The sequence below is a fragment of the Calonectris borealis genome, chromosome 13 (genome assembly GCF_964195595.1).
Source record: "Calonectris borealis chromosome 13, bCalBor7.hap1.2, whole genome shotgun sequence".
Taxonomy (NCBI): domain Eukaryota; kingdom Metazoa; phylum Chordata; class Aves; order Procellariiformes; family Procellariidae; genus Calonectris; species Calonectris borealis.
This window is the reverse complement of record NC_134324.1, coordinates 18,252,601-18,272,738: the sequence shown is the minus strand read 5'-3', so window position 1 is coordinate 18,272,738 and position 20,138 is coordinate 18,252,601. Positions and strand designations below refer to the sequence as shown.

At 35.0% G+C, this 20,138-nt stretch overlaps 1 protein-coding gene across 8 annotated transcripts in view; it reads right to left on the bottom strand.

Moving 5' to 3' along the window:
• Nucleotides 1-20,138, bottom strand: part of STAG2 (STAG2 cohesin complex component) — an 81,052-nt gene that overhangs the window by 20,694 nt on the left and 40,220 nt on the right. For all 8 annotated transcript variants that reach the window (XM_075162392.1, XM_075162394.1, XM_075162387.1 and 5 more), the window contains 16 exons: nucleotides 18,938-19,099; nucleotides 16,074-16,170; nucleotides 14,652-14,728; nucleotides 12,888-13,092; nucleotides 10,488-10,639; nucleotides 8,156-8,229; nucleotides 7,925-8,048; nucleotides 6,641-6,739; nucleotides 6,464-6,543; nucleotides 5,827-5,934; nucleotides 4,850-4,961; nucleotides 4,083-4,200; nucleotides 3,275-3,378; nucleotides 2,304-2,396; nucleotides 2,022-2,111; nucleotides 743-946 (listed from right to left, as the gene is read on the bottom strand). In XM_075162392.1, coding sequence (XP_075018493.1) covers nucleotides 743-946; nucleotides 2,022-2,111; nucleotides 2,304-2,396; nucleotides 3,275-3,378; nucleotides 4,083-4,200; nucleotides 4,850-4,961; nucleotides 5,827-5,934; nucleotides 6,464-6,543; nucleotides 6,641-6,739; nucleotides 7,925-8,048; nucleotides 8,156-8,229; nucleotides 10,488-10,639; nucleotides 12,888-13,092; nucleotides 14,652-14,728; nucleotides 16,074-16,170; nucleotides 18,938-19,099 — 1,899 coding nt within the window. The remainder of the gene's footprint in view (nucleotides 1-742; nucleotides 947-2,021; nucleotides 2,112-2,303; nucleotides 2,397-3,274; nucleotides 3,379-4,082; nucleotides 4,201-4,849; nucleotides 4,962-5,826; nucleotides 5,935-6,463; nucleotides 6,544-6,640; nucleotides 6,740-7,924; nucleotides 8,049-8,155; nucleotides 8,230-10,487; nucleotides 10,640-12,887; nucleotides 13,093-14,651; nucleotides 14,729-16,073; nucleotides 16,171-18,937; nucleotides 19,100-20,138) is intronic.

Below are 20,138 nucleotides of genomic sequence, written 5' to 3'. Positions count from 1 at the left end.
ACATAGTCCACATATGTCTAGGACTTCTAGAGTGGAGTCCTAGTTCAGGCCAATAAGAAGAGGAACAGGAGCAAAGCTTGATAAAAAAAGTCTGCATCTGAGAAGTGTGGAGAATGAAGTCATCAAAAAGACACTTCCCATGCTCTTTATTACAGATGAGGAGGAGGAGAAACTAGTTTTGTCTGAATGTCAGAGATTCCACATAGTGAAGTTAAATACTGTATCAGAAAATTCTCAGTCTTCAGATTAGCACGGTGTGGGAACAAAGTGATTTTTAAGCTATTAACTGCATCTGTTTGCATTCAGGAAGGGAGGGGGAGTGTTTTCTAGAGATGTTGATATTTAACAACAGCAACGTGCAATCGCAAGCAAGACTAGCAACACTAGTACACCTGAGGAGAATCCTAGTGGAATTACAATGCTACACCTCTCAAAAACATGAGCTTCAAAACCTAAAGGTGAAAAGTTTACATAATTCCATAGTTTATCTGAAATTTATCTCAAATTCCCAAAAGACACTTGTCAAAAGATTAAAATTAAAGACTACTGTCCTAATATAAAAGAACAGCCTGAGTTCACATAATCACAGCAGTGATACAGTTGTATTACTGTGCTTGACTTAAAGTTTTGAAAATCAGAGGGAAGTTCCCATCCCTAACTCATTGACTTGCATAGGAAGGCAGAAAAACATACTGGAAATATTTACAGGGGCAGGAAAAGTTGATCTTGCACATTAAAATACCTCTTGCAGGAAGTCTTCAAGAAGTCGATTGAACTTGTCTGCCAATTCATCTATTAACTGACTTCTTGCAATGTCAACCCTGTTGAAGATTGTGAATTCTTCATTACAGAGAGCATGGTATGTTTTTGAACAGGCTTCCAAAACATCTATATCTGTGTGCTTCTCCACAATATCCCGGATTTGTCGCAGTAAGGCATCCAAATGCTACAAGAAAGATGAGGCATGGAAAAAAGTATGCATTCATATACGTTTATATATACACGCGCGTGCACATATTTTTAATAAAACTTAAGGAATTTTAAAAGATAGATTCAATTTATTACTTTTGTAATTATGCTACAGAACACAAAACACTTCTAGAAAGCCGGTGAAGCTTCTGAGTAAATTAAAAATCTATTTAGCAAAAATTAAGTGGGAGCTTGTCAAAGGCTAAAGATTCAATGCATTTTAAAAAGTCAATAAAAATTTGCAATTGTCGGTATGGTTTTATCTACTTGAATTTGCAATGACAACTGAACAACACAGAAGCATTTATCTCCCACTCACACAAACATTTACACATGGTCTTAAAAGCTGTATAGTTAAAGATTTAGTTTCGTAACACTCAAGTGTCAGCACTGAAACCAATGTCAGTTGTTCTTATACGCCTCCCCTCAACCCGAGTTGCTCACTGCTGCTCTACCACTGCTAGGCTATGCTGTCAACTAAACATTTTATTACTTTTTTTGACCCTAATGATTTCCAGCTACTTGCTTCACAATACAGCAAAATAGTGCATTTGAGAAGGACAAAATAGAGATGAGAACAGCTTATACCAACTTCATCACCATAACAGATAAAATGAGAACAGTAACTACATAATTTGTGATCTGGTAGTTTTCCCCTTTTTAATGCGATGAAGTCAGCGGTTTATTAGTTTCAGTGATCAGAAAAAGAAAACTTATCAAGCTACTTCTACAAGCTTTATTTGTCAGGCAGCATACCTCAAACATGACCATAACCCAACAATAAATGCTCTTGCATAAAGTTCATCTAACTGGCAAGATTCTCTGTTAAAACTCGCCAGACAGACTTTAGAAAACTCAAACTTTCAGTATCTCTAAGAATAGCAGCCAGCCACAGCTCTGAAGTCCTAGTCTCATTCTCAATAAGGGTTATAATAAATAAAGTCTCACGTACATAAAAAACCACACCTACAATGGTGACTGAAATTCCAGTGATTAAGTCTAAATTCTGGGTTTTCTCCTTTTCTGTTAAATGTTTTTGAATGTTACCTTACCTTTTCTAATCGTCCTGTTGTATAAATTTCCAAATCGAAGTACTGTGGCAACTGCAGTAAGTTGGTGACTTTCTCTGCATCTACAGAATACTGTAAAATTGACAAGGAAAAAAGTTTACATGAAAAAGTCTTGGACAACACAATTTGTTATAGAACAATCAAGTATTAATAAAGACTAATAAGAAAAAATGAAGACTTGTGCAAGCCATACAGTTAATTACAGAAACTATACTTGTTAACATTTCAACAACAGTCCATCAGCAAAAATGGAATTAAACCTACCTTTGCTAGCAACTGAGGAAGTGCCACTGCAAAAAGTTCAGTAATTTTTGTCCTGTCATCCAACTGGGTTTTCTTTTCCTTTGCTGTCAGCACCTAAAATATTGGTATTGTGAGGATTTTACAACTAAAAGTTCTGGTGCAAAGTTTCATTATCATTAATGAAATGACAATTAGGTACACAGACCTTCTAATATCACTGTAAAATATCAATGTTAAAAAAAAAACAAAAAGGCCAATGAAAAAAAAAAATAATTCAGCACTCAAAAAATGCAATTCAAAGTTACACCTAATACTATTGAGATCATCTTGAAAACAGAAGTGACAATCTAGAACAAAAGGTTTACCTTCCCTGCAACAAAATACCATGATCAAAATGCTTTTCTTGACAATGAAAGAACAGCAAACCTTTCAGCTTGCTTACGATTTTTAATGATATTTACTCAATTCGTATGTCAATCTGATATTCATACAAGTTTTCAATCTGTATCTAAATGGGTTTCTTACCAAAAGCTCCATCAGCCTTGAAAGCAGTTCCCCTCCCTGCTTAATGCCACAGTAAAAGAGGGCTGCCTAAACTCTATACGATCAGAAAAAGCCAATTGGTGGACTGTCCTCCGTCCAAAGAGACTATGAAGTATACTCCCTTCCCTCATTTTGCTCTTTCAAATTGAAAATAGTTTTAGCTTTCCCAAACATTGATTTTTGTTCTCCTTTCCAACCAATACTTCTTTCAAAATCAATTTTGTATTACCTTTAATAGTAAAAACAAATCCAGTAGTCCAAACAATGTTAAGCATGTGCCAAAGTCCAGAAAAAGTGAACTAACCAGGGTAGTCAGATACTGGAGGCTGAAGCTGAATTTCTGAATTCAGCCCCTTCAGCAGCAAAAGCCTACAACCTTTTCCTTCTTCCTACACTGTCCCCACGTCGCCATCCCCACATCTCTAGACGAGTAGCTTTTTGCTTCCTACCCTTTTTCCTGTTCCTCTTCCCACAGGAGGATGACATTCAGCTGCTTGCCGAATTGTACAAAGCATTATTTCAATCAGTGCGCTTTCCTGTCTGTCTGTTAAAGCTGAAATTTAAGAAACAGATGTTAATACACAGCTTGATTTTTCATTTTCCACAAGTATTAGTAACTAAGGATCAAAATATGTTTGTTTTTTTAAAGAAAAAAAGAAAGGCATTTAGGCCAATAGCTCATTTCCAGGGTGGGGGTGGCACAGGGGAGAGAGAAGATAAGCACCTTATTAAACAACACAAGAAAATATTTTAAAATGAGGAAATATCACAGGATGAAACAAATACCAAGTTTTATATTAATTTTAATTCCTTTTAATTTTTCAGAGGTCCATTTACTAGGACCTATGAATCACAGAATTATGCCAGGGGGTTTGTTTGATTTTTCTGTCAGTAAAGAACTGATGGTATTTTTCCATAGGGTATTTTTACACTCAATGAATGAACCAGTTTCACAAGCAACTTAGTTTCTCTAATGCCAGAAGTGCAGCCTGAACATGTAGAACAGTAGGGCAACTGGATACTGCAGTTTTCTCCCACTTTTCTTCCCACCATTGTTCTTCTGTGTCTCACTTCCGTACCAGAAGTGATGTCTTTCTACTCTTCCTCACATTTTATAATTAGTATTAGTGATTTATTATAGTCATGTAAAAATAGAGAATATATGGGGACTCATAAACGTAAACATCTTACTTCCTTATAAATCAAGACTAACAGAAACTGCATAGCAATATAAAGAAAGAGCTACGACAATCTTACGTTCTTCTCCATTGAGAGGCTCCTCCAACAGAAGACTGTTCATACATTCCCAGTCCTTCAAGAGGTCTGTTGCACAGTCCCACATGCTGTCCACAAGATAAGCAGCATGTTCATGCAACTAAAATGAGAACAGATTAAGTTTTTTTCTTTATCAGCAATAAAGTTCATTACAGAACTTGTTATAATACAGCGTATTTTTCTCGCTTGGCTCCTGTCTGTGGCAAAAAAAAACAGAGAAAATTTTGCAAGCTCTCTGGTTCAACAGAAGCCTCTCTTACCCAATTAATTTAAAAAGATGAATCCAGACCGACTGCTACAAAGAGTAGCACTACAAGATCTGTCAGAACTTGGGAACAGGGGGGTGGGGGTTGTGGTGGGGGGATTTGTTTGTTTGGGGTTTTTTTCCCCTCTCCCCTTATAAACCTCCTAAATCACAATTTCTTTCCACCTATATATTGGCATGAAGAATGACGGATGAGTATTTGTCAGAGTAGAGCTCACAGCCTGTCTCAACACTGTGTACTGGACAGATCCTTCAAATAAACACAACCACGCAAAACAGTTTTTCGACCCTCAGGTTGCTCAAATAATAGGAAAACCAGGACAGAGTCATGGTTATTAACCAATGAGTGGGGAAGAGAAAAACAACCACAAATTAAATAAAAAAAAAAATTAAAACAAACAAAAAAAAACCCCAAACAAAAAGAACAAAAAAATCCCCAAAACACAACCCCCCAAAACAAGGATATCCCTGAAACTTAACTTACTTCACTTTCCAAAAAGAAAAACACTAATGTCTTCACAAGATTAGCATTCGGACTTTGTCTTCCCCTCCTTTTAAGTATTCCATCATCTTCAGGATCTCTGCGGCTGAAAAGCCTAAAAGAAAAATTGTTTCAGGACAAGTTTCTACTTCATTGCCTTTGCACAGTCAATTCATATCAAGATACTGTTTTTTACAGACACACACTTAATACCTTGATGCTTGGCTCCACATTTTATTTTGAAAGGAAACAATTTGGGACAAGTATCATTTGAACAATTTCATATATGCTGAGTTGGTATTTCACTGACTGTTTCCAGTGGAATGTATAATTATAACAAAATACTTTATAAACATCAGTGATAATTGCATGTGCTTGAGGTCTCATGGCTCCTCTAGCAAACTACATTTTCTGAACCTCCCCACATGAGACTTTAAAGCCGCAAAGAAATACTGGAAGAAGGTCTGAAAAGTATTAGATGGAAACTCTATTTTGTTTCCTTACACACCTGATATGTGTTGAATCTCTCTTTTTTTTCTTTCTTTTTTTTTTTTTTTTAAAAAAAAAAAAAACAGAAAAATACTTTATGAAATGGTCATATGAGCCAACTTTGGCAGGGGTGGGGTGAGGGAACTACAAATGGGAAAATACTCGTTATGATGCAAGTTTTAGGTACCAAACTACGTGAGCATTTTAAGATGTTTTGCAGACCACAGGAAAGATGGGAAAGGAAAAGACAGAGAAATGTTTTTATTATATTCCCTGTAGGTACAAGCTTTTAAAGCACAGCCTTCAAAATTACTCTCTATTTCCCATTCAGGAAAACTACAGTAGTGTTACATTTTCTGTAAGTTAGTTCTTAAGGCCACTTCATTGTTCAGTTTTTCCTTTTCTTAATTAAAAATAATGAGAATCATAGTATTAATGCACAAACTAAAATCTACACGAACACAAAGTTAACTATAATTTCGCCACCTTACTTTTTATAAAGAAATTCCCCTGCAGCAACTGCTACTGGCCGATGAGCTGAATAAACCAGATGGTAGACATTTTCACAGTCTTCTGCAGTCAGAACTTCTTCGCTACTCCTAGAGGTGGGGATGGAAGAAGGAAAGGGAAAAAAAAAAAAAAAGAGCTGAGTCAATAGAGTATGAACTCTAATGAGGGAGATGGAAATGAAGGAGAATCTAAACCTTTTCCTTCAATTTACCATCCTAAAACCCAAAACAAGACAGCTTAGTTTCTAAACAAAAATTACTGATAAAGTATGAGCGTTTGGTAGAAGGTTAGCTCAAAAGTTCAACTACTGTGTAATGTTCAATACATCCTATATTCCTTCAGTTCAAATATTCCATGACAGCTTTAAATTAGGGAGGCTGAATTCTAAGTTTCTAGTCTTTACACTTACTTAACTGTGGTAGATAAGTAACAGCAACTGTTCTAGTCAGATTACTTTTGAAATTCCAATTTGTTTGCGTGTAAGATGTGTAGACATTTATCTAGACTTTGGATTATTTGAATTCTGTCGAGCTGCTGTCCTCGCTCACAGGCACGAGAAATACTTTTAAGTTTTAATATTTGTTGTAGCGTCAGATAAGGAGATATACATGTACTTACTGTAAAACAAGAGTGAGTAATTTTATTGCTTGGACTGCAACATCATATTCTTTGTCAAGAGTCATAGACACAATTCTATCCTAAGAATACAAAAGAAAGTATTTTCAAAGAGGAAAGAAGAGTAATACAACTTCAAAAAAAATTCCTATGTACTTAAAAATATGAAGTTACACTAACCTTGAACCGACTGGTGAAGAGTTCCAATTTGGAATTAAGCTCTTTATTATAGTAAAGCCCTTGCAAAGCAGTTAGGCATTTGAGTCTTACTTCCCCTTGCTAAAATAAAATTAAGAACTGGATTAAAAGTCAAGTATAGGATACAGATGTGATCTTCAAATCATACAAGACAAGTTTCTTTTGCAGTCTGAATTAATTCAAAGACAAAGACTAAATGTTGTCAAGATATACTATAAATAATCATGTTAATGACATCGGAGTATGTCCTTGTTTGTAACAAGTCAATGAAGAAGAAAAAACAAAACCAAAAAAACCTCAATGTCTTACTGCAGTTAGTATCTCTGTAAATCAAAATGCACTTGTTTCAGTCTTTAAAGATGTACTCTAACTGCTTAAGATATTTCTAAGTAGAATTCTATGTGTTTCCCTTCACTTAATTTAAAACTGGCAACATCTATATCATTAACGACCATCTCTTGTTAGATCAGAATTACCAAGTAGATACAGAGAGAAATATTCCTCCTGAAGAACAAGATCTATTTTAGCAGAGAACATGTTTTAAGGGATAGATACAGAAATACTTTTCAAAAGTCTAGGACAACTGACCTCACGCAGCTTCTTATCACCCCACTGCCAGAGGTTATTGGTTTTTGATACCAAACCCATGAACAGCATAGCATGAGTGAGCATCCCTCATTTGTTTCACTTCAAATTCGATAGCTTGAAGTCTCCAATGCAAGAACTGAGACAATGTGCTGACTCAACAATGAATCAAGGAGTATTTGTAAACTGTATCTGTTGACCACTCCAAGCAGAGAATAATCTCTAGCTGGTAGCTGGTAAGTAACAGATTGAGGCACTCATCAGCACAAAAGAGGACTTTTCCCATGCTTTTTACAGCTAGCTGAGAATGCTAAGAAGTTTCTTAACTTGGCAAAACAGAGAAATGGTTACGCTATATGACTGGATTATTCTATGTGAAATGCATTAATTTTAAATAGTTAAGTATTATAAAGCAGAAGTCTGTATCAGCAATAAATAAATAGAAAAAGCCATTTCCTTACAAATAACAGTTCCTTAAAAATCCATATATATTCTATAAATCCATTCAAAAGATCAAGTCTATTTTATGTATGTGTTGAAACGCCAGTGCTTCTGAGTGATAAGAAACACACTGACTGATTAAAACAGTTAAGAGATCAGAACCTAGTCCGCCAAGATCAACAACCAAAAATGTGGAGTTATGCTTCATGATTCTGGTTCCTTTTCCTCAATGCAGCTTACCTTATCATGCATAGTCCACCCTACATATTTTAAGTAGCTGTCATTGAGAAAGGCATCACTGTACATCTTCATCCATATTCCAATCTCTTCAATACAGATAGCTCTTATTTCAGCAATTGCATCTCTGTAGAGAGAAGTGGGGCAATAGGATCAAAGAGACGAATAATTAGAAATAACTTGCCACCAAAATAAATTAATGAAACTACAAATTAATTATTAAGAGAAACTTACCGGTATCTATGCACAAAAACACCTTTAAATATTGCATTCATCATGTTTTCTATTTCATCCTGATTTTCCTGAAGCTGAAAGAATGAACAGAGTAAATAAACAGTGAGCAGCACTTTTACAATCAGATCAGATGGTGCTGACGCTAGACAAACTAAATTAAGTTAACATTTGCAAGTGTGGCCATTAAATCCCTTCCTGAAATATTCCAAATTTGTTTCACAGTACAATATGCTATTATTTAAGGAATTGTATCTACCGCAGCATACAAATTTTAGTAATTCTGACCACTGGAAATCCGGTCTTCAACTGCAACAAAGACATCTTAGGTTTCTGCAAGCTCCTTCTTAAGTTATTTATAAGAAAACTTGATTTAATTTTCTAGTAACTTTTTAAGCCTGATGGTTCAGCATGATTTTTAATACACTTACTATGTTTTTATGGACACGTATTATTAGAACAATACCCAAATCACGTGAACTGCATTACAACGGGTCTTTTCTGTACACTAAAGAATTTGTAATCTAAAAAGACAAGATACAGATGAAGAACTTTGCAAATGGCTACATGAGCAGCATATACTCTGTTTTGAATACCTCTTTTCTCCTCATCCATTACTTAATTAGAGAGAAAAAAATGCAGAAACTGAGTAAGGTATTGCAGAAAAAATTAACTTAAGGATATGGAGCTGAAAAATAATGGAGGAGACAAATCCAGTCTCAATAACAGCACATGAGCAAGACATGCAAATGAGGTAAAAAGTGATACATGCACTGTTTTAACACACAGAAAATTGTATTTGCTTTGAAAGTGCAAGAAAGTCAGTTTAAAGATTTGAAAATATTGTCAGTGGACAAGCATTTTTTTTTTACGGTTTGAACTATAAAGGTAGGACAAATTGAGGCAATGTTAATGAGAATAGTCAAGGACTGAGGAAGTTGATATTTCGATGGATCAGATTGAAAAAACGAAACAAAACACCAAAAAACCCCCACCAAAAACAAAACCAAAAAAACAACCACCCCACCCCCCAAAAAACCCACAAAGAAGCCACCAGAGATATTACCCTGGGGTTGTGCACATGCAGGGGAATGGATACAAAAGGTAAAGGACCTCTCCTACAGAAATTTAGAAAAACAGCAAGAACGAACAATTCCAATAGCATCGCAAGATTGGGAATTTATGGAACAAAGGAAAAACTATAAGGAAATACAGTAAGAAGAAAGACTAAGCAGCAGGAGGAAAGGACTAACAAAGCAAATATTTAACATGTTCTGGGCCTAAATCTAACACTTGCCCACAGTAGCCTCTGAAGTAAGAAGAGGGAAAAAAAATTCAAAATATTAAAACAGAGACATGAAAAAGGAATCAATGAATAAAGTGAATTTTAGTACTGGATAACGCTGAGTTATAAATGAAACAAAACCTGAAATCAAACAAAAAATTGAATGTTACTTCGAAGCTTACTTTCATTAGTACAAGAAAAACAGAAAACCAAAACCAAAACTAGAAAAACTGCTAAGAAATCCTAAAAGCCAATATACATGTGAGCAACTGAGATTGGGAAAAGTCTTGACTCTCACATCACTGCCTTTTCTGTGTATCTATGTATTACTTATAATAGGACTGGTCCTGCACACGCATCTAGCTCAACTACATTTAATGGGTGTTTAAGAGATCAGTCCCAAACTGCAAGATCTTTGTGAGATGAACAGAAGACAAAAGTTGTTAGTTTATCTGAATTGTCAAGAAAGTAAAAACATTAACAGGTTACAGCACAAAAGCTGAAGAGCAAAAGTGATATGTTTCCTTTGATCATGAGAAGGTTATTTCTAATGTCTAAAACAAAACAAACAAAAATAATAAAAAAAAAAAACCAAAAACAAAAGACCATTTCCCCCCCCAAAAAAACTTAAACCTGAATAATTAGGGTTTTCAACAAGACAGCACTGTCAGCAATGAGTCAGCAAGTCCCTTTTACACAAAAAGAAAATAGAAGTAGATTGCATTTTCAATTTTGATAGTGTTTTCTGTAGAAGATAAAACCTTATCTAAAGCCTTTAAACACATTTTCTGCTGAGATCGGTATTGACGTCATAAAAGCACTATTTTGCCCCAAGATCGTGGGACTTCTCTAGAAGCCAAAAACAGTCAATGTATGGTCAAGAAATACACAAAAAATTATCTATCCTTGATTGCAGTTTCTCTCGCTAACTCTATTAAGACAGCACTATCGGAAAATTTTTGAGAGTTACATTTATCTCTTTTTACTGTACACCAGACTTTACAAAACACACTTATCCTGTACACACCAGCTACAGACAGTTGCACTAACCTCCTTTCTTTTCTGTAGTAAGAGTTCCAGCCTATCATTAGCTCGTTTCCCAATTATTTTATTTCGTTCTGCTTCATACTGCCGTTGTGTATTGTCCATGTTAATACTAAGATTTAATGCCACATTCACTAAAGCAGTCATCAGCTTCATGGCTACAAAAAAGTGAAAAGGATTATTTAAAAGGTTACCTGATCTAAGAAAAATGATAAACAAAACTCTTGACACTTCCTCCTGTCAGTCCTTTCTGTATTTATGAAAATATATTCACTGTAAATTTCTTGATACACAAACTTTAGCAGTGTTTTACTAAGCACTGCATCATTACTTATCAACACAATAGATAAAACATTGACATATTGTTCTTTTCTTTATGTCAATTTTTAAATACTATAAGCATTATTGTTGAATTGAGATCTAGGATATACTTCCCCTAAAAAATGAAGGTGGAATGTACAATTTACAAACACAGCCCAGGAAATATTAAAAAGATTCCATTATTAGAATCAGTTAGTAGACTGATATTACCAAACCATTCAACTTCAAACATACAAGAAGTTTCTTTCTTCAGAAGGAAATGTCTTAGACAACCAATGCCACCATAACACACCATTCTTTCCCCCTCAATTTAATTTTAATGAGCGGCAGTTTTCTGCAGAAGCAGAAAAAGGACACCAGCCAATTAGAAGCCAGAGAACTGACCAAACGGTAAAATACACTTTGGTGGGATTTTTTGCGTGCTTTTATTTCTGAATCAACCCTTTTAAAAGGGCACAGACAAATATGCCTATACCAGAAACCAGGAGGTGGTCAACAGTATATTTGCTTTTCTTATGAACTTTTGTAACAACAAGGCATGAAAAGGGCTTGCGTTGGCAGAACATACACAGAACATTATTAAGCGTGTATCACTAGCATGAAGTTGATGAGTAAGCCATAAAGACATGCAGATATATCAAAATATCATCACACACTGTGATCTCCAAGGATATCAAGATGAAAAGAACAAGCCTGAGCTAATCATAGAAGCCAAAATTACTGCAAATAACAGTAAATATGGATACAAGAATTTTGTTGGATGTCTCTATCCCATATAAAACACCACCTTCAAGAATACAAACTGTAATCTCATAAGAAATGCACAAACAATTACACAAAATCAACAGAATCGACTACTGATGTGAACAAATGCAAACAGACTACTCATCAAAATTATTTTGTGTGGCAAAAATTAACATGCAACAGCGCAACATTGCAACTTTTATTGAGGCACAACTCAAATTTAAAAAAAAGTAGTAAAAACTTGTTTTTTTAAGAACTAAAATTTGTATTATTATGTTTATGTATTATATGGTACAACAGTCAAATTGATGATAAAGGAGAATCAGTATATTCTCCCGAAATAAAAGATTTTGTTCCTCTCTCCTTGGCTAATGGGAGTGTCACAGCAGCAGCCCGATGCGCAGTGTGCCAATGTATATTCAAGAGAGATGATCGATGAAATAGAACAACTGATCAGACAGTCAGAACTGAAGCCAGCGGTAAATCAGCTGGTTCCAGTGAAGCTAGCAAGAACTATTTCCAATGTGGCAAAAACTCAGTTTCACATACAGTCCAAATTCACCTTGTTCAGGCTAAAATTGCTATAATAAGCCTTAGATAAGTGGACTGCTGCACAATGCCATCTGAGACCCTTCTTAATTAATCAACACAGGTTTAGGACTTCCTTATCCAAGAAGCTTATCCTTTGTCCATATAATGACGTATTTATTTAAAACACTCTGTACTTAACTCCTAAGTGATTTCTTCGTAATTTAAAAGATTTGAAAAAAGTCACGTAAAAAGCACAATTACTTAAAACCATACAGAAATTTAGTGACTATCACTGACGAAGCATTCTTTAAAATTATTTCTAATTCAATGAATAGAAATGCTACTTTCAATTACATTGTGCATGGCCTCAATATACGGCACAGTTTAAATTCGTAAGAAAAATTGCATCCAATCTAAAATATGACTCCTGCAGAGCATAAACAGATTCAACTGCATTTGAGGTTAGAAAGATACTTATACCCTTATTATGACCAAAGACAAACTTGTAAAATCAACTGGAAAGTTTTCTTCTATTTTCTTTTTCTACCAGACTTAAAGCTAACAAAAATTAAGTACTAGACAGCTGGTAAAGAATGCTTTAAAATAATGCTGTGTTTTTCAGTAATGAAAAACCAATAAAGACAAGATAAGAAAGCTGTACCAAAACAAGTTGCATTAGATGAAAGCTGTATCACACACTGAAACACGAGCTGAATGTTGAATATCAAGAAGTTCAACCAGAACAATTCTTTCCTGTGCAACACAAAACATAAAATGGAAGCAATACACAGATAAATATAATTCACTGACCTGCCAGTGTACTAGTGTGCCGAAATGCTCTGACTTGTGAGTCTGACAGCCCCGTAAGCAGTGAAATGACAGTATCCATCATATATTCATCATATATGATGCTATATTGACATTGTCGGACGAGTACTCCAATGAACTCACAAAAACTGGATTTGAACTTCTTCCACTGGGGACCAGCCATAGTTAGTGGATAATCGCCACTATCCTATTAAAAAACAAAAAAGGAAATGGAAAACTCTTTCAAACATCTTAAAATTTATTTTATTACATAAAGATTAAAAAGAGATGTGTACGACTTTAAAGACAAAATCTCCAGTGCCATAAAAACAACACATCAGAAGAACATGATTCCACAAATATGCATCTACTTTGCAGCTTGGACTTGTTATATGCAGAGACAACATTATACAAGTCCTACCATAAAAACTGTACATAACCAGATAGACTGAAATAACTACTAATTTCTTCTTTCTGTCTTACTCCCTAAAAAAAAAAAAAAAACATAAATAAATCTCATACTCCTTACAAATCTGCTTCAGGTTACACTAGAACAAAAGAACAGTTAGTTGACATGTTTAGAAACACCCAGTTCAGGACCATAATAAAGTTTATAGGGAGATGCTCACATATCAGACTGAAAATTCCTCAAGTCATAAAATGACCTACTATAACACCTTGAATATACAAATATGTGTTCCTCTCCTGATTTGGGAACCTTTACAAATAATAGTAAAATGACAGGGAAAAAAAATTGACAATCACTTGTATCGGTGCTTCTGTGACCATCTTCTTTAAGAGGCTAAACAACATTAAAATCAAAAATGAAGAAAGTATCCATGAAAAGGGATTAGAAATCTGAGAGTTGTTCATTAGAATTCTGTAACAAGAAAGAGTGAGCATAACCGTGATAAAACTGAAGCTTTATAAATTTCATACAATATTGCCTTATAGCAATAAAATCTATTTATGCATTGAGATAGTTCTAAGGAATACTAAAATCCTTTTAAACAAAAACATATAACATTTTCCCCTCTGTTAAAGTTACCTATGTTTTTTGGATTTTAATTGGGGGGCAAAGGGGAATTATTTCCATATTAGACAAATTTTGGGAGGAGGTTTTAAAGCTACCTTTACGTTCTTCAGAACACAGGATGAAAGGAATACCACTCAAAAATAAACCCACGGGAAAAAAAAAAACCACAACAAAACAACAACAACAAAAAACCCAAAAACCAACCCCAAAACCCAACACATCTCATTTACCCCAATACTCAGTGTAACAGAAAGCAAGTGACAATTTAAAGGAAAAAATGTTATAATGCCCATGAAAGGCAAAGCATTAGTCTTCAATTGGAGAATAATCAAATTCAAATACCCATGATTTGTAGATTAATGAATGCATAGAAATAAATTTAGCAACCATTTTAAAAAGTAAAGACGACTTAAAAGCCTTACATACACAGCAAGAATGGGGAGGCATCCCACACAGCCCCACAGTAGTAGGAGTTCACTATTCAAAAACTGGAAGTCGATATTGATTTCTTAAACCATTAATAAAACAAGTTATATATGTGCAGAGCTTTACTTCCTAGCCTTACAAATTCAGTGAAATAAGGGAGTTCAAGATTTTAATTCATAAAAGTCCTGTCTTTTTGCAGTTGACCTTACCCTTGAAAGAAACCTGTAGCAACATGATCCAGTAAGATTAGAACAGGTAAAATAAAAAATTAGTATCAATACATTATCAGCACTTCATTAAATTACCTCATCAAATTCTTCAGTCATTTTTCGGATTATTTCAGAATTCTGCATATGTCGGAACATCTCTGCTGTAACAACTCCTACAATTTAGATATTAGATTATTAGCATTTTTAATATGAAAGAGGTAGATGGCACATGACACACCTCCTGCTACAATGTAAAAATTACCAATTTTCAGCTAACCTACACATTTTACATGTATTTTTTAAGAAGTTACACGTTTTTTATTTTAGCATCCCTGTATAACAAGTGCTTGGCACCAATAGTTTTTCTTTTTTATATATGTATTTTTTAAAGTGTGCTTGTGTGCATGTACACACACATCTAGAATTTACTCATTCACTCGTATTCAGAAGTCAAAGATATTTGTGCCAGACCTCTTTATCAGCCAAAAGACCACACTAATCTGAAGTGACCTTTCAGGACTCAAGATTCTAAATGGTATAAGACAATTTTGAACAGTTCTATTGCTACTTATTATCTCCTGCACTGTAATAAACAGTGATTTCACGCAATTTCTATTTGTCTTAGCCTCAAATTGGTAAAGTGTAAATGGTGATATAAAAACCAAATAGATCTCCTAAAGTTTACTGCAACCATACTACAAAATTCATGATGAGGATCATCTCAGAAAGCATTACAAGATCCTGTAGTTTTATCTGGTAACAATAATCAAAAGGTCACTGCTCTTGAAAGCATGGATAACCTCTGAGGAATGCTGTTAGCGTTCTGGAGATTTATGCACGTTAAAAGTTTATCAGGACAGAGCAACATCTGAGCAGAACAAATTACATCCAGTCCTACTGCAAGCGCAGTGACGCTGCAGGATAAGTTACCTTCTCCTCTTCAAAAGGAGGTGAGGGGAAAAAGAATGGAGGACGTGGAAATGAGGAAAGAAAACCAGAAAATAAGGGAAAAAATAAAATTTTTTTTTAAATTTAAAAAAAAAAAAAATTTTTTTAAATCTTACTGTAAACAGGCTACCATGAAGCTGTCCATAATACCTTTTAAATCAAGCATCCCTACAAAAGCTATGAAACAATCTTAAAACACTCAATGATAAGAAGTAGATAAATCCAAACTAGAATTCCAAGACTGAACAAGCTAAACTATCAATGTTAAAACAGAGAGATAGTTTTCTGAAATAATAGCAGGAGGAGAGGAAAATGAAATAAGTGTTAAGTACCAGTACTGCATTCTCTCTGGTGTGAATACAAAAGGCTTAATCTACATTTTAAAATATAGTATAATACTTCTAAACCTCCTGCTCTCCACCTTCAGAAATACTAGCTTAACTACAAGAACCTAATAATGTAAACTAGCCGCAGGAATGGAGCAGTCCTACAGCATATGTAGTATAAAAACAAAGAATGAGCATCATACTATATTACTTAAACGGATGAGTAAACATTTCAGTATCTTACCTTTGCAGCCTGAACACTGAATGAAGAAGTTAATGAGATCAAGAAGTGCTATATCTCTATCATGTTTGTATGACTCTATCCAGTCATCCACTACAGACTGAAAAGAAACAAATATAAAGGCACTTTTTAGTTTTCATAAATTGAAGACAGTCAGTGTTATTTAACTGCTTTCCAGTAAGTGATTCTTGTTCGTTCCATAAATAACTTGAACTCTGTGGTTTTCTGATTAATACAGAACAAAATGTTTGAATGATCCTTTACTGCCATAATATCAGTTTTCAAGAAAAGAACTCATTTTATTCTATAAACATATACAAGTACGAAACTGACACCTAAACATAAAGCACAGGAATACCACATAGTCCTACAGTAACTATTTTTGAGGAAGAACGCAAAAATAATTGGTATATTTTACAGAAGCAGGTTCTCTCTTCCCCCCTCCCCCCCCCTTCAAACTGGTGACACTTCTCTAAAGATACTATTTAGGTGTTCGGTTCCAACAGCTACAACTCCCTATACTCTTCAGAAATGTTGCCCCTTTAATGAACAGTGCTCCACGCACATAACAGGATGAACCGCACTGCCCTACACTGCATGGACATTAATTACTCTGTATTCACTAAACCAAATAGGAAGAAGAGCATTTTACTAAAAAACCTTAAAGGGAAGCAAATTAATAGGAAACCTGTGATAATGGTTTTGTGAAAACAGAATTTACATGCTATTATGTTTAAACCATCCATGCGTATAGTACAAACTGTCTACTGTAGAAGTCATAAAAACATACAATTAATTTATTAACACAAGCACAAGAGACTCACTTTAATATCAAGCTTCCAGTTTTGAGTTTTTTTAATATGTTGATACCCTGCTCTAAAATCTAGAGTCATTCTAAATAAAGAGAGATGATGGAATTGTTCAGAACTTCCAAAAGACAACTGGACTATGCAGCATCTCCCATGCTTCCTGTCTGTACTTTTCTCAGTGCTTACTCTCACAGGCAATAATGCTGTGAGGGCAAATAAAACATATTGCCACGCAGAAAAATTTCTGAACAGAGATACAGCTAAATGCTTCTTCCCTAAATTTAAGATTGTTTATAGTACAGCACAACTGTACTTCCGTCAGCAAGACAAAAAGGATGAAAAATTCAAAGTGAAACTGTCATAGTCTTCCCAGTAGGAGCAGAACCTACAAACTAGTACTAATTTAACTCATCTGTGGGGAGCGGAGAAATAATCTAGGAAACACTTTAAATTAGGCTTATAAAGAAGGCGACTGTGCAAGAACAGGATAATGCTAGGAACAGGACGAATATTTCAGGTAGGCAGCATTGTTTTCAGAATTTATTTATTTTAAAGAACCTCCAGCAAAACAGTAGTTTCTCAAAACATTTTGTCTCAGTGGATGAACCATCTGTTTTTGCCAGAGAATAGACACTAACTCAGAAGAAGGTATGGAACAGAATTTAAAATAAAATAAAATAAAAATTATTATCAAAATCTTTTCAGGTAAGCAAGTGCTGAGGGCCACAGAGAAAATTTTTTATGCTGAGTGCTGAAGTGGACTTGACTTTAGAAATACTTTGAGAATTTTTTTTCTTCCTTAATTTTGACAATAAATATTGACTAAGATTCACTCTATTAACCAGGTATCAATTCCCCAATTCAACAGAGTAATCAGGCCTGGCAAAGGTCCATTTTGCTCTTGGAAAGCGAAAGATTTTGACTGTATATCATTTTAAACAGTTAAAATGTCATGAAGATACAACCACTGATAATTGGCTGAAAACGTAGCACACACAGCAACAGTTAGAAAAGTATAGTTTTTCCATCTGCTTTGAAATACGGCAGAACAAAACAAATGACGGAAGTATCAGAATTTCTCTGTGCAAATACATCAAAGTAGTCTGTTCTTTTTTAGAAGTCTGAACTAAATTTCTGCCAAGGAACTCAGGCTTCAAGGTTCCCAGCTCTAATGCAGGAGCGTGCAAATCTCCAGAGGACTGCACATAGACCAGCTTCCTGCATGTGTATCACAGAAGCTGTAAACTCTAGATTTTCGATCCCAAAGATAGTCTTTCTTCGAGGCTGCTGAGGAGTCACATGAGTGAGTCAGCAGGAAGGCTTCATGGCTGACAGGCTTACACTTTAACCCTCTCTCCACTGGAAGATTCACATAGTCAAGCAAACACTTTACTGTTTTAACTGAATTTAAAAAATTTCTTAATAGACTGGCTTCAGTCCTATTAGTAAATGCAGTGGAGACAGTGCCTAACACAGAGACTTCTAACAGGTTAAAATATCCTGACCTAAATTAGAGTGTTGCAATATACATTAGCCAAGTCAACTTACAGGAAATTTAAGGAGTAGCTCTTAAGTTGTAACTAGCAATTTTACTTTCGGTGAGGGAAGAGAAGCAATTATTTCTTTTCAGATAATCTAAGCTCTGGGAGCATCTACAAACTACAGATTTCTTTTTAAGTTCTATGACAACCATAGGCATAAACCACATTTGTATTTAGTTACAGCCACACAAAAAGGACTTTAAAGTCATGTAATCTAAAATAACCTTTCTTCATTCAGCATACTGAAAATTCACTTTGAATCATAGTTTGAATTTCTTCACTATATATGTGATTATTCATGCCTGACATTTAGAAATAAAATATCAGTTTGTTCAAATTCAAACCTTAACAATGCAAAAACTTTTTTTTTTAAAAAAACTTAATCTGGAACTAAAAACTGCAAATTGAAGAAAAAAAATTACTTTAGGCTTCGTTTTATTAAATCATACGTACAAAAAAAGATTGTTATATTTAAACTGTATATTCATCCAAGTCATAGAGATATCCCAAGTCTTACCTGCATAGCACTCTTGCCCATTTTAACTACCTCAAACAGCATCATGTTTTCCACACCATTCTGTTGGTGATGTCCATTCATCCGATTTGGACCACCGGGTTTCCCTCCTCCGTTTCCACTTTTCCCCTTCTCTGCTGGTCCTTTTTTTCCTTTTTTACAGGTCTGCAATCACACACACGCACAAGAAGTTTTAATTGGGTATTATGTAGTAATTAAAAAAAAAAAAAAAAACAAATTACTATTCATACCATGACAACTATACACAAGGCCTTTTGTTTTCAGGAACCAGATTTAAAATCCAAAGTTGAGAATAATAGCTGATCCTGACCGATACAAAGACCAACGAGAATTCTACAGGTTCCATTTCCTCCTTCCCTCATTTAAAATCTTCTAGCAACTAAAAATGCTATTGGTGACAGTGTATGACACAAAGATTTTTCTCGTGTTTAAACTGTAAAACAGATTATACAGACTTTATTTAAAACAGCTATGGCAATTCCCTTAACACACATGACAAAATCTCCTCTGCAATTTGTTAACTTTTTGTTTTTTTAATTTAAGCACACATTGGCAAGCGGGGGTGAGGAAGAGCAGACACGTGTCTTTGTATTTGATTCCCCAAATCAAGTATGACTTTCAGAAAGGTGAAAAATTTAAACAGAAATTAAATGAATGTTGTATAAAACTATTTATCACCACCCCTTAATAACGGGGCGCTCTGTACTGGTACAGGTACACGGGGTGCCCGGCGCAGCGGTGTGCAGCAGTCTGCCTGCGCCACGGCAGTGAAAGCGGTGGGTGCCAAGCCAGTGAGAGGGCAGGGGCCACCCAGGTGGGGAGGACACCTGTCCGATGAGGGGAGAGAAGGGCTATTAACTGGGTTTAGACCTCCCCACTCAGGTAGTGTAACCTCCTGTCTGCGACCTATAAAAAAACCCTTTTAATTGGATTATTTCTGGTTTCTGTTTATTTTTCAAATTAAAAGAGAGCCAGAATTAATGACCCCAACAAAAGAGCACCAAATTTCAGCATAGGATGGAACACACACAGAGCGACTAATCAAATCAAAGCTAATCTTTTTCTCCCCCACCTCCCTTATGCCTTCACAGCACTTAGGAAATACCATGCAAATACTCAAGATGAAGCATTTCAATGCAAATACAAATATGACCTCTCTTCACAGAACACACGCATTTTCAGA